Genomic DNA, 13,615 nt, shown 5'->3' on the forward strand with positions numbered 1-13,615 from the left:
CAAAACCAGACAAAGATGTGACAAAGAAAGAAAACTACAGCCAAAATCACTGATGAACATAGATTCAAAAATCCTCAACAAAATACTAGCAGACAGAATCCAACAGCACGTTAAAAGGATCATACACCATGATCAAGTGGGCTTTATCCCAGGACTACAAGGATTCTTCAATATATGCAAATCAATCAGTGTGATACACCAGATTAACAAATTGAAGGAGAAAAACAATATGATCATCTTAATAGATGCAGAGAAAGCTTTCGAGAAAATTCAAAACCGATTTATGATAAAAACCCTCCAGAAAGTAGGCATAGAGGGAATTTTCCTCAACATAATAAAGGCCATATATGACAAGCCCACAGAGAACATCATCCTCAATGGTGAAAAACTGAAAGCATTTCCAGTAAGATGAGGAAGAAGACAAGGTTGCACACTCTCACCACTATTATTCAACATAGTTTTGGAAGTTTTAGTCACAGCAATCAGAGAAGAAAAAGAAATAAAAGGAATCCACATCAGAAAAGAAGAAGTAAAGCTGTCATTGTTTGCAAATTACATGATTCTATACATAGAGAATCCTAAATATGCTACCAGAAAATTACTAGAGCTAATCAATGAATTTGGTAAAGTAGCAGGAAATAAAATTAATGCACAGAAATCTCTAGCATTCTTATACACTAATGATGAAAAATCTGAAAGTGAAATTAAGAAACACTCCCATTTACCATTGCAACAAAAAGAACAAAATATCTAGGAATAAACCTACCTAAGGAGACAAAAGACCTGTATGCAGAAAATTATAAGACACTGATGAAAGAAATTAAAGATGATACAAATAGATGGGGAGATATACCATGTTCTTGGATTGGAAGAATCAATATTGTGAAAATGACTACTACCCAAAGCAATCTACAGATTCAATGCAATCCCTATCAAACTACCACTAGCATTTTCTACAGAAATAGAACAAAAATTTAACAATTTGTATGGAAACACAAAAGACCCCGAATAACTAAAGCAATGTTGAGAAAAAAAAAAAAAAAAACCGCAGCTGGTGGAATCAGGCTCCCTAACTTCACACTATGCTACAAAGCTACAGTAATCAAGACAGTATCGTACTTGCATAGAAACTGAAATATAGATCAATAGAACAGGATAGAACGCTCAGAGATAAACCCACACACATATGGTCACCTTATCTTTGATAAAGGAGGTAAGAATATACAGTGGAGAAAAGACAGCCTCTTCAATAATGGTGCTGGGAAAATTGGACAGCTACATGTAAAAGAATGAAATTAGAACACTCCCTAACACCATACACAAAAATAAACTCAAAATGCAATAAAGACTTAAATGTTAGGTCAGACACCATCAAACTCTTAGAGGAAAACATAGGCAGAACAGTCTATGACATAAATCATAGCAAGATCCTTTTTGATCCACCTCCTAGAGAAATGAAAATAAAAACAAAAATAATCAAATGGGACCTAATGAAACTTAAAAGCTTTTACACAGCAAAGGAAACCGTAAACACTATGAAAAGACAACCCTCAGAATGAGTGAAAATATTTGCAAATGAATCAACTGACAAAGATTTATATCCAAAATATACAGGCAGCTCAATATAAAAAAAACAAACAACCCAATCCAAAAATGGGCAGAAGACCTAAATAGACATTTCTCCAAGGAAGATATACAGATTGCCAACAAACACATTAAAGGATGGTCAACATCACTAATCATCTGAGAAGGGCAAATCAGAACTACAATGAGGCCGTTGTAGTTCTGACCTCACAACAGTCAGAATGGCCATCATCAAAAAATTTACAAATAATAAATGCTGTAGAGGGTGTGGAGAAAAGGAAATCCTCTTGCACTGCTGATGGGAATGTAAATTGATACAGCCACTATGGAGAACTGTATGGAGGCTCCTTAAAATACTAAAAATAGAACTACCATATGACCCAGCAATCCCACTACTGGGCATATACCCTGAGAAAACCATAATTCAAAAAGAGTCATGTACTACAATTTTCATTGCAGCTCTATTTGCAATAGCCAGGACATGGAAGCAACTTAAGTGTCCATCGACAGATGAATGGCTAAAGAAGATATGGCACATATATACAATGGAATATTACTCAGCCATAAAAAGCACTGAAATTGAGTTATTTGTGGTGAGGTGGATGGAACTAGAGTCTGTTATACAGAGTGAAGTAAGTCAGAAAGTGAAAAACAAATACCGTGTTCTAATACATATATATGGAATACACACACACACACACACACAAATGGTTCTGAAGAACCTAGGGGCAGGACAGGAATAAAGATGCAAACATAGAGAATGGACTTGAGGACATGGGGAAGGGGAATTGTGCTGGGATGAAGTGAGAGAGCTGCATAGACATATATACACTACCAAATGTAAAATAGATAGCTAGTGGGAAGCAGTCACATAGCACAGGGAAATCAGCTCCGTGCTTTGTGTCCACCTAGAGTGATGGGATAGGGAGGGTGGGAGGGGGATGCAAGAGGGAGGAGATATGGGTATATATGTATACATATAGCTGATTCACTTTGTTTTACAGCAGAAACAAACACTCCATTGTAAAGCAATTATACTACAATAAAGATTAAAAAATAATAATAAAATAAAATTACTGTAAGCTTAAAAAAAAAAAGCTCAAGAGGAACTTGATCCTGCTGACAACCATGTGACTAAGCTAAGATGACTCTGCCCCAGCTGAGCTCTCAGATGTGTATTTCAATAAATTTTCAAGAAATATATTATTTATTTTCAATAAATATATTCAATATAGACTTGTCTGAATACATCAACATCATCTACCAATTCATAAGAAAAAGACAGAAACTTCATGTAAAGTGATCAAAATTCTTATTGGTAAAATTAAAGAAAATGCTACAGTGACTTTGGAAATCTTTTTGGCAGTATCTGCTGAGGTGAGACATACACATACCCTATGATCCAGCAAGGGGTATGCATGTGCACTAAGAGACATGTAGGAGATTGATCACAGCAGTATTCATAATAACCTCAACCTGGGATCATCCCAACTGTACCTCATGGTAGAACTGATAACCAAACTGCAGTTTGTTCATACAATGGAAGACTGAACAGTAGTGGAAACAAACTGCATCTCCGTGCAACAACATGGATGAACCTCACACTCATATGTAGGTCAAAGCTACGTTCAAAAGAATGCACATCATCATATCATTCCATCTTATAAAATGTAAAGTCTTCCTTTATAAGGGAAAAATTAATCTTCAGTGTTCGGCAGTGTTTGTCTTTGGGAAGCAGAGCCAGGATGAGATTAGGAAGGGCTCAGGGAAGCTCTGGAATTTGGCTTTTCTTCTGTGTCTTTTTTTTTTTTTTTTTTTTTTATTTTTTATTTTTTTTTTTGCTTTATAACAAATTTAATCAGTTATACATATACATATGTTTCCATATCCCCTCCCTTTTGCGTCTCCCTCCCACCCTCCCTATCCCGCCCCTCCAGGCGGTCACAAAGTACCAAGCTGATCTCCCTGTGCTATGCGGCTGCTTCCCACTAGCTATTTACCTCACGTTTGGTAGTGTATATATGTCCATGCCGCTCTTTCACTTTGTCACAGCTTACCCTTCCCCCTCCCCATATCCTCAAGTCCATTCTCTAGTAGGTCTGTGTCTTTATTCCTGTCTTACCCCTATGTTCTTCATGACATTTTTTTTTCTTAAATTCCATATATATGTGTTAGCATACAGTATTTGTCTTTCTCTTTCTGACTTACTTCACTCTGTATGACAGACTCTAGGTCTATCCACCTCATTACAAATAGCTCAATTTCATTTCTTTTTATGGCTGAGTAATATTCCATTGTATATATGTGCCACATCTTCTTTATCCATTCATCCGATGATGGACTCTTCTGTGTCTTGATCAATACAAGTGTTTGCAAGCTGAGAAAATTCACTGAGCTGGATGCTTAGGAGTTTCACAGTTTTCAGCACTTATCATAATTTAAAGTATTTTTTAGATTGTAACTATCATTATTTTTATCTGCATTTCACCTGTCAAGACAACTGAAAAGTCTGAAATATTTCTCTTAGCATAAAAAGCATATGGAAACAACTCCCTGGTAATATCTCAGGCAGGCACATGCCCAAGATGACGTTAATATTTAAGCCTTAAGCTCATATAAGGCTGCGCTGGTTATCTGAACCGTTAAGACGCCTCAAGGAAGAGGACCATATCCTGAATGCTGTGGGGTCTCTGGTGTCCCAGCCCTGGTAGAGGGTGCTCCCACATCTCAGGAGGACTGCACTTCTAGGGAGAAAGGATAAACAGAGAAGGACAAGCAGAGAGACAACTGGAAGACAGCTGAAGAAATGTGCATATAAAAATTCTTACTAGCCTTCTGCCACATTTTTTTTAATTGAAGCACAATTGCTATTCAATATTATATAAGTTACAGGTGTACAATATAGAGATTCACAATTTTTAAAAGCTATACTCCATTATTATAAAATATTGACTATGTTCCCTGTGTTGTACAATATATCCTTGTAGCTTATTTTTTACATAATAGGTTGGACCTCTTACTCCCCTCTTCCCACTGGTAACCACTAGTTTGTTCTCTACATCTGTGAGTCTGGAAGATGGATGGTGGAAGAAATGTGCATATAAAAATTCAAAAGAAAAAATCATAATGCAATAGAGCATTATTATGATGAGAGACTAGTAAAAATGATAAGTCATTAATGTGTTTCAATCAATGTAGTGACACATGAAATGTAGACAGTGAAAGGAAACTTTAAACAGATTTGGATGAAGTACTCAGAGCAGGGAAGAAAACAATGATCACAAAGGAAAGCTGTATGAATAGCAACAAATTGTGAGATAGGAGTAAACAAAAGCAAAGAAAGTATAACTCTGAGGAAAACAAAAGGAACACCATGCTTAGGGTAAGAATTAAGGAACATTATGCAATGAAAATATGAGTTCAAAAGAAATGGGGAGAAAGAAAAACTAGTTTCAGGAGACAAACACTGACATTATAGAGACAACAGGTTTGTTGCAGACCCAGCTGTCTCAAATCCTTGTTTGGATGAGATGTGGAATATCAGTAAGTGAAATACAGTCTTTAATATAGTTATGTAGTCAGAATCCATACAAGAATACAATGGGGATTAAAACTGAACATATTTCCAGGAATTTGTACCCAATAAATGGCTAATCTCTTATCAAATTTCTCCATCATTTTGGGCAAGCAAGGTAAGACACTTCTCAGAGAATCCTTTTGAGTTTAAGTCCTTGTCACACAAAAAAGTCAGTCCCAGAAATGCCAGTTCAGACCACGAAAAATCTAGCATGGTTCAGAGTTCCCATGGGAACAAGATCTTTCCCTAGGACTGTTTGGATTTTAGATGGTCTGCTTTAGATTTCTCAGGGAGAGCACAGACCAGGTACCCAGGGCACCCATCCTTTACTATCTATAGGCCAGTCCAGAGTTTGAATTGGTGGTCATTAAAACCAAGACTGGAGACAGATGGGCTGAGGACTAGACTCATGCAATTTATAAAGTGCACTCTTCGAAATTCATCTTACATTACTCAGAAAGAAGAAGAAGAAAAGAAAAAAGGACATTAGATGGGCCCCCATCACTTGTGATTGTAGAAAAGAACCAAAGTGACACTTGAAAATATGACACTACAAATCTAACAGAAATCATAGTGCTTGCTTCAGTGGCATCATCACCTTGAAATACTATCCCTCCTCCTAAAATGAAGTGATTGACGCTAATGAATTATCAAAGCTAATAAAAAACAAAGATGAAATCAGCATTGTCAGTTTTTTAAAGAACAGTGGGAAATGTTGCCAACAACCATTTGACATTTAGTGAGACAATCAGGAGGTGGCAATAAGCCACAGAGTTCGAAATTACGTTTCCTGCTGGGCCTGGCTTGCACTAAATAAATGTGTAAGTAGCCAGATCAAATGAACATGACTTTTACTTTATTTGGTCATTTGTCATTTTTACAATCATGCTAAATAATTACATCTAAAATTCTGGCAAAGAAAAATAGCAGATATTAAATTAAAAGTATCAGAATTATATAGTTGTTAATTATTTTGAAATGCTTTTTTTTTGCATTAAAAAGTGGATAAAGTGAGAAACAGTAAACTTAGTAAGGTCATTAGTGCTCACTCCTTAGTCAGCTTCCAGGTTCAATGGTGTGGTGATACTTATTCTTGACACCTTCCCTTGCCCCCATAAACTCGTACCATTGCCTTGTATGTGCATTTTTTGGACATACTTTTATTTGTCACAAATATATCTGAAGCATGTCAGTTATCTTATCAGTCACTATTTACACTATATCCCCATGCACCATGTATAAATATTCATTCTCTAACTATTATGTGCTTGGCATTGACCAAATATTAAGAGCCAAGGTCACTCAGTCAAAATGAGCTTTCAAAAACTAACCAATAAATCAACTCAAACAAATTATTCACTGGTATATTATCCTTTTTTCTGGTGGTTGTGCGAATGATAGAGAATGGTCTGCTGCTACCATAAACTAGTGTAATAAATAAACAACTTGGCTGGTTGTCAAGGGGTAAAAATTACACTGTTGAAAATGCAATTGGGTTTCAGAGACCTTCATACTTAAACTCTCTGCAGTAAGGAGAAACAGTATTTTATAGTTCAGCTTTGAAGGTCTTTTTTTTAAAACTGTAATTGAGAATTTAAGACTAATCACCATTAACTGTCATAGCAAAATAAGAAAATATATCAACAATTAAATCTTGTATTAAGCAGTAAAATTATATGTTTCATTTAACATGCTACAGGAACACTGTTTAGCTAATGAAGTCGTCTAGCATTGTAGCTAAAACAAACTGAAATATTTATTTAGTTGTTGATAAGTGGTGTCCATTATTTACACATTAGTACATTAAAGTATTCTATTTTAAAAATAAGGTTACAACCAAAGTAGTCAAAATAGAACAGGTAAAACAAATGGCCTACAATTTAGCAAATATTTGAAAAACATTTTACTATAGTACAGATAATTCAAATAATTTTGAATCATGATAACTAAAATACAAAAATGTATAGCTTAAAGGTGACAACTCATATCGCCTTGATCAAATACTTATACGCAGGTCATGGTAAAAGAATATTTTTTGCCCATTTTGGGGGTTACTTTTTTTTTTTTTTTTTTTGCGTTGCTTTGTCTTTTTAGTATGTGTACATCTCAAGTCTGGCCACATCTTTTGGAGTGAAAGTCACAGGGAGATCCAAGTAGTTTCACATCAAAAGAAACAAAACTCAGAAATAACCAACAACCAAAGAATAAACGGTCCAATATAATAGCAAGAAGCCAAAATGCTCCTGGCTCATCCAACTGAGAACCTGGGATTTTGGGGAGAGGTTCATCTAGACTTTGTCATGTCTGGCCTGCACTGGAAATCACTGTAGAATGACTGCAGTTTGTTTTTTCCACCTGTAATTACATGCTTTGAGATATAACTGTTAAAGAAAGGATTATTATCACATATTTTCAGACCGTTTTCTTTACCTTTTTGCCTTAACTGAAACCTGGCTCTCCCCTATTGACATTTCTCCCTCTGCAGCCCTCTCAGGCGGTAGCTCTTTTTTCTCCCATACCCTTTGTACCACTAGCCATAGAAGAACAATATGAGGTGTCTCTAAGTCGCTGCTCATCCTCTGAAGATTTTAGCTCCTGGCTCAGTCACTCTCTCTTAAAAGAATTACTCCTATCTTAGTTCTTGACAATATCAATATCCATGTAGACGTAGTCTGGCCTCTTTTCTCCATAGCCTCTTTTCCTCTATTGATCAGCTACCATACTTCCATGGTCATACCTCAGCCCGTACACTGTCATTACCAATATCTGCACTTTTTATATGGTCAAATTTTCAATAATCCCATTTGCTGGTCTTTTCAGCTTATTTTTTCTTAATTCCTTGATTTCACCAATAAATAAAGTCTATCCATCCTCCTTTATTTATGCTCACCCTCTTTCCCTTTGCATCCTCACGTTATTCTATACCCAGTTTAGATACATCAGTCCATCACTATGAATGCTCCTTTGCAGACACTCTCATTTTTCCTTACCTTATCTAATTCATTACTCTCTCCCAGCAAAACCCTAGATCTGATTAAATCCAACTCTGCCTGCTTTATGCCTGAATCCCCAGCTGAAGGCTGGAAAAAGATACACAATTATGTTGAATTATCTCATGTAAAATATATTTCTTTTGAGTGCTTAATGTTGCCCAAAAGACTAATCCCATTTTCATAATTCATTCACTCTACCATCTTCCCAAACAACTATTTTATTGTTTTTTACAATCTAAGGAGACTTGCCAAGAGCTCCCAGCATCACATCTACCCATGTGCCATATGCTCTGCCTTCCTTCACATTTTTATGGGTGGACGACCGCATTGATAACTAAGGCAACATCCTCCACCTTATGCTGCTTCTAGTCAAAGAAATCATTCCAGCAATTCTCCTTTCACTCTTCTAAATCAAATCTTCATTCTCCATGCAATCATTCTCATCAAAGTAAAAACATGCTAACCATTCTCAACTCCATGCTTTCCATCTACCATCACCTGTTCCCAATTTACCACTTTCCATTCTATTTTGAACCCCTCTAATCAGACTATTTCATATAACATTCTACTAAAATTGTTTTTGTTGAGCTCACCAATGACCTCCAAATTGTTAAATCCAGCAGTCAATTCTCAGTCCTAATTTTTCTTAACCTGTGGCGTTATTTGACAGAGTGAATCACTCCTTCCTCTTTGAAAGCATTTATTCACTTGGCTTCAGGATATCACATTCACCGGGTTTGTCTCTTACTCTTTGTCTGCTCCTTCTCAGTCTCCTCTGCTGATTCCCCTTTTTTCCCCCAATTTCTAAATGCAGGAGTGCCCAGAAATCTTATACCTTTTCTGTACTCTATCCTCACTCAACCCCTCAGAAATCTCATTTGTGATAGCTCTCAAATTTATATTCCCACACCAAATCTCTCCTCTGTACTCTGGATACAACCACTGTCAGTTTTGCTCTTTAACACTTATTTTGAAAATGCAAATTTACTCCAAAGTGACTGATATTAGGGGACAGTTTGAGCATAAAGCTAACTTAAAAATTGCTTTTTGACTTATGCAAATTTTGTTCTACCATACATGTACGTTTCTCAGGAGAAGAGATTTTAATTTTGTTTTATTTGTTTATTTAGTGGCTGGATTTTATGTTTTTGTTTTTTTTAGTCATATAAGTGTGCCAGGCATACAGTAGGTGCTCAATATTGTTAAATGAATGAATAAATGGGTTCAAGAGATCCTGTAAAGTCTATGGGGGTTATATGCAAAGCTTTTTGTACAAGTGTAATTTTCTGAAGAGAGAGACCATACTTTTCTTCGGATTTTCAAAGGGATTCCTAACTACCCACAAAGAAACAGAGTAATAATATAATTCTAACAATGACCCTTTAGGACTTTTTTCTGACCTTCAGAAGTAGCCTACATTACTTAAAATGCTCATATAGGAATGATAATGCTATAATATTACTTATGGATTCAAAAAATAAACCCAATTATTTAAAAAGAAAATAGAATTTGGAATTTAAAATGACAGTATTGTTATTGCTTTTGCTGGCTTTGTTTAATTTTAAAAATATCTCTTCATATTTTTATTACAATGCTATTAAACATTTATGTAGATTTGGACTCAGAAAAGCAACTTGTAAATCATTTATAATTCTACTGTACAATGTTTCTATTTCACAGTATACTCCTTGAGGCTCCTTTCTATGCATGAGAATTATTCTTTGTAGATGGACAAATCTTTATGTAATACAAATAATAGTCTCCTCTTTTTGTTCTTTGAAAGTTTTAAGTATAATATGCAGTAGCAACTGAATTTCTAAAGTGAAAAAATGAGAACTAAAGAAAAGCAAAACAGTCTACAGAAAAAAAATAAAATAGTTGCTTAAAAGAAATCCTTGCAAAAAATATATTATTCACAGAAGTCTTTAACCCTTTATTTATGCCTATATTGTTCTTACTTTGTAAAATACCATATACTTGGTTACTCAGTTTCTAAGAAATATTCTAGAAATAGAAAATTATAAGTGGAGAACAGAGTAACTGCTACAGATAGTGACACTCATGACAATAAAAAGAAGAAGCTTGACAAAAGTAGAAAAAATAGAGACTAGCTTAAATAACCAAAAGCAGAGCAATATGAGGCCATTTAGTATGGGTGCAAAATAGCCCTAAACAGCTCAATTGTGCCCAAGGTCATTGTTTTACACAGCCACTATAATAAAAGTAATAAGAATCACTGAGGGAGAAAAAATATTGTTTTGTAGTAGTCTCTGGATTAAGAATCAACCCAGGTAGTCAAAATTTAAAAATAAAAGTAATAAAGTTTCAGATACTAGAAATATTTGGCTCTTTAGAGTGATCCATTTTCCAAGAATTACTGCTTAAGTTCTATAGTGAAAATATTGGCTTTTATATTGAGAGATACATGTCTACAAATGATCTGATAGTATGATGTGTGGCTCAAAGAGAAGGAGGGTGCATTTTTTAAATTACAATACTGCCCTTTGTGTTTGGTGAATGGTGAAAAACTAGAAGTGTAGGTGAAAGATTTGTATATAGATAAAGGAAAAATAAAGATAATTATTAGGTGGTGTTAGAATTCTGTAGAGAGAGAGATATTCAAACCGGAAGGAACTTAAATAGAGACTGTGGAAATAATTTCCTGGTTTCCTCCTTGTCATCCTTAATCTAGGATTAGCCAACACTTCAGTCAAATGGACCCAGCCCATACTTCATGGAAACCAATCCCAAAGGACAAACTTCTGGGCCAGTCTTCTTTCAAATAACTGAATATTAGGTATACCTCATTCTTGTTGACATGGTAGCCCACATTCTTCTAAGCCCTTCTCACGATTGTCCTCTATAGGAAGGGAAATGCTACATTGCCATAGCTAGTAAGATAGTGGATAACTTTATCTATTCCTTGTTCACAATTATTCATTTGCTAAAATTAATATAATTCAAAGAAAAATTACCTTTAAGGCTGTTTTGAACTTCTAAAGCTATATCGAGAGCATTAAATGGCAGAACTGGTTCATTGGCAATTTGTAAAATCACTTCTCCTGAGAGCTGAAAGAAAAAGAAAAAAACACTAGCATTTAATATTAAGGGTTTTTGTTTGTTTTCCATGATTTCATACACTTTTATACACTTATCTAGAGTAAAAAAACACAGAGGGTAAATTTATTTTTATAAAATCTCTTTTTCTTTTAAAACTTTTTAAAATTTTGTTTTCCTGTAAAGAAAAAAAAATCCTCAGTATATTTTTCATGTTTCAGAATAGTATAAGGAAATATAATATTTTCTTCCTTTTGGGCTAAAATATTAAGAAATAACTTCCTTAGTTGAAAGAGTTGTAATATGTAAACTTTAAAACAATTCCTTATAAAACAGTTCAGAATGTCACATGATAAAACAATCAAGAACAACTGCAAATCAATAGCTGATTATTGGACCAAGTAAAATTCCAGACAAAATTAATGATCAATTTATTTCATGTAAGATATAATTTAATTTTAAAAATCCTTTAAAACCCACATACTATTTTCCTTCATGCTTTGCTATATTCGTAATCAGCTTTCCAAAATTTAATACCATTTATACATCTTGGAGATTAATGTTTAGATTAAATTCAAAAAATATAAAAATTTAAATGGCATCCCCCAAACTCACATCTGGAATTTTCACACATGCATATGTCTCCACCACTGCACTCCAAAACTGCGTCTGAAAACCAGCATATGCACTACAGCTGAACTAGCATCTGCTTAATAGACTGAACGAGTCATATGCATTTTTATACATCTCAAAGGAACTTAGGGCTGGCGGCAAATGACATTGTTACTCCCCCATCCCCAAGTGATATTTAATATTTACCTGGGCTTAACAAATGCCCCTACGTCTCTTATAACACTGAAGCTGGCACACAGGGAAATCTGGCTGTGTTGATGTTATTAATGCACTATGAAATGTTGTTAGTGAATGAAAACATTGTCTTGTGAAACTACACAGGGGAAATTAGCACATTAACTTGAGATGGTAAAGAACACATAAAAGAAATAGCTTACAAGGAAAATGTGATGTTAAATATTCAAATCTACATATTTAACAAGGGTCAAATTCCATTTAATATTTAAAAGTTATATTTTCCAGTTGTTTGCACAATTTATATCATGATGAAAGTACAATTCAATTTGGTTCTTCTTCTACCTGCTTGAGGAAATGTATTTCTTAGGAGTAGGAAAAGGAAACACCTCTGAGATCCTTTTATTTCTTTGAGGTATTTTTCTCTCAAATGTAACAACCACTTCTCCCCAAATGTCTAAGGTACTTTTGCAGCATTTTATCCCCATCATATGATCACAAAAATCCTGTGAAACTATCTACTTTGATTACACTGTACTTTAGGAAAAAAGCATTGTATACAACATGTTGATATGAATCCTGTTTCTATCCCACTCCACCCCAAGCAAATCATGCAAAGAACACCAATATTTGGAAATAAATTATTTGTAAAAGGAAGGTTCAAGGAAGATTAAGAGGCATTATGGTTTCTTTTTCCAATTTGCCCTGGAGAATAGAAACTATAAAACAGACATGTTTCATTTACACTTTTGGAATCTGGAAACCACACATTACAAAAGATTAAAATGAAAGAATGGGGAGGGAGGAGAAAGGCAACTTCTCTGTGTGTTGCTGAAGAAAGTTGTTTTGTTTTGGCTTTCTGAGTCATTTGGCAGCTAGAACAACTGGAATATAAGCCAGCCACCTTGCTTGTCTCAAAAAGAAGCTGGCAACAAATACTGGGACTTCCAAGGCACCTGGCCCACAATAGAATGTTTCAAGTAAATCAGCTTTATTTACAGCTTCATAAGCAAGGGAGAGATTTGTATATGCTTTGCCATGCAGTGAGAAGAGATGAGCCATACTGCATACTCTTCTTGTCCATTCTGGAATTCACTCTTATTCAGGCATGCCAAAGTAACTTTTCCTTATATTTATATAAGGCCCCATTCTTTTCAAAATGTTTTATACTCATTTCATTACCTAATTTAATTATCTTTCCAAGCCTAGAGGCAGATAGTGATGGAATTAATCCTATCTTGAAAACACCGAGTATAAATCTCACTGGGTTGTGGTCCAAGATGGTAACATAGGAAGTTCCTAAATTCACCTCCTCCCACAGATACATTGAACCTACAGCTGTACATGAAACAATTCCCTATGAAAAAACCAGCTGAGTGACTCCTACACGTTGGAGGAACAACAAAAACCCCACATTGAAATGAATAAGAGAGTCTGAGACACACCCTTGCCATAAAACCCACCTCATCACAGTGACATACAATAGGGAAGGAACTCCCAACTCACAATTTCTCCTTTAAGAGAGAAGGGTTTAGACCCAACATCTAGTACCCCAACTTTTAAGACTTCCAACCAAGAGTCAAACCCCCAAAACATC

General features: G+C 35.0%; 1 protein-coding gene across 8 annotated transcripts in view; it reads right to left on the reverse strand.

Moving 5' to 3' along the window:
- NAALADL2 (N-acetylated alpha-linked acidic dipeptidase like 2) overlaps nucleotides 1-13,615 on the reverse strand; it is a 1,538,215-nt gene that overhangs the window by 77,942 nt on the left and 1,446,658 nt on the right. For all 8 annotated transcript variants that reach the window (XM_082624729.1, XM_082624727.1, XM_082624728.1 and 5 more), the window contains one exon: nucleotides 11,130-11,223. In XM_082624729.1, the coding sequence (XP_082480855.1) occupies nucleotides 11,130-11,223 (94 nt within the window). The remainder of the gene's footprint in view (nucleotides 1-11,129; nucleotides 11,224-13,615) is intronic.

Source organism: Mesoplodon mirus (assembly GCF_964341445.2).
Source record: "Mesoplodon mirus genome assembly, chromosome: 6".
NCBI lineage: Eukaryota > Metazoa > Chordata > Mammalia > Artiodactyla > Ziphiidae > Mesoplodon > Mesoplodon mirus.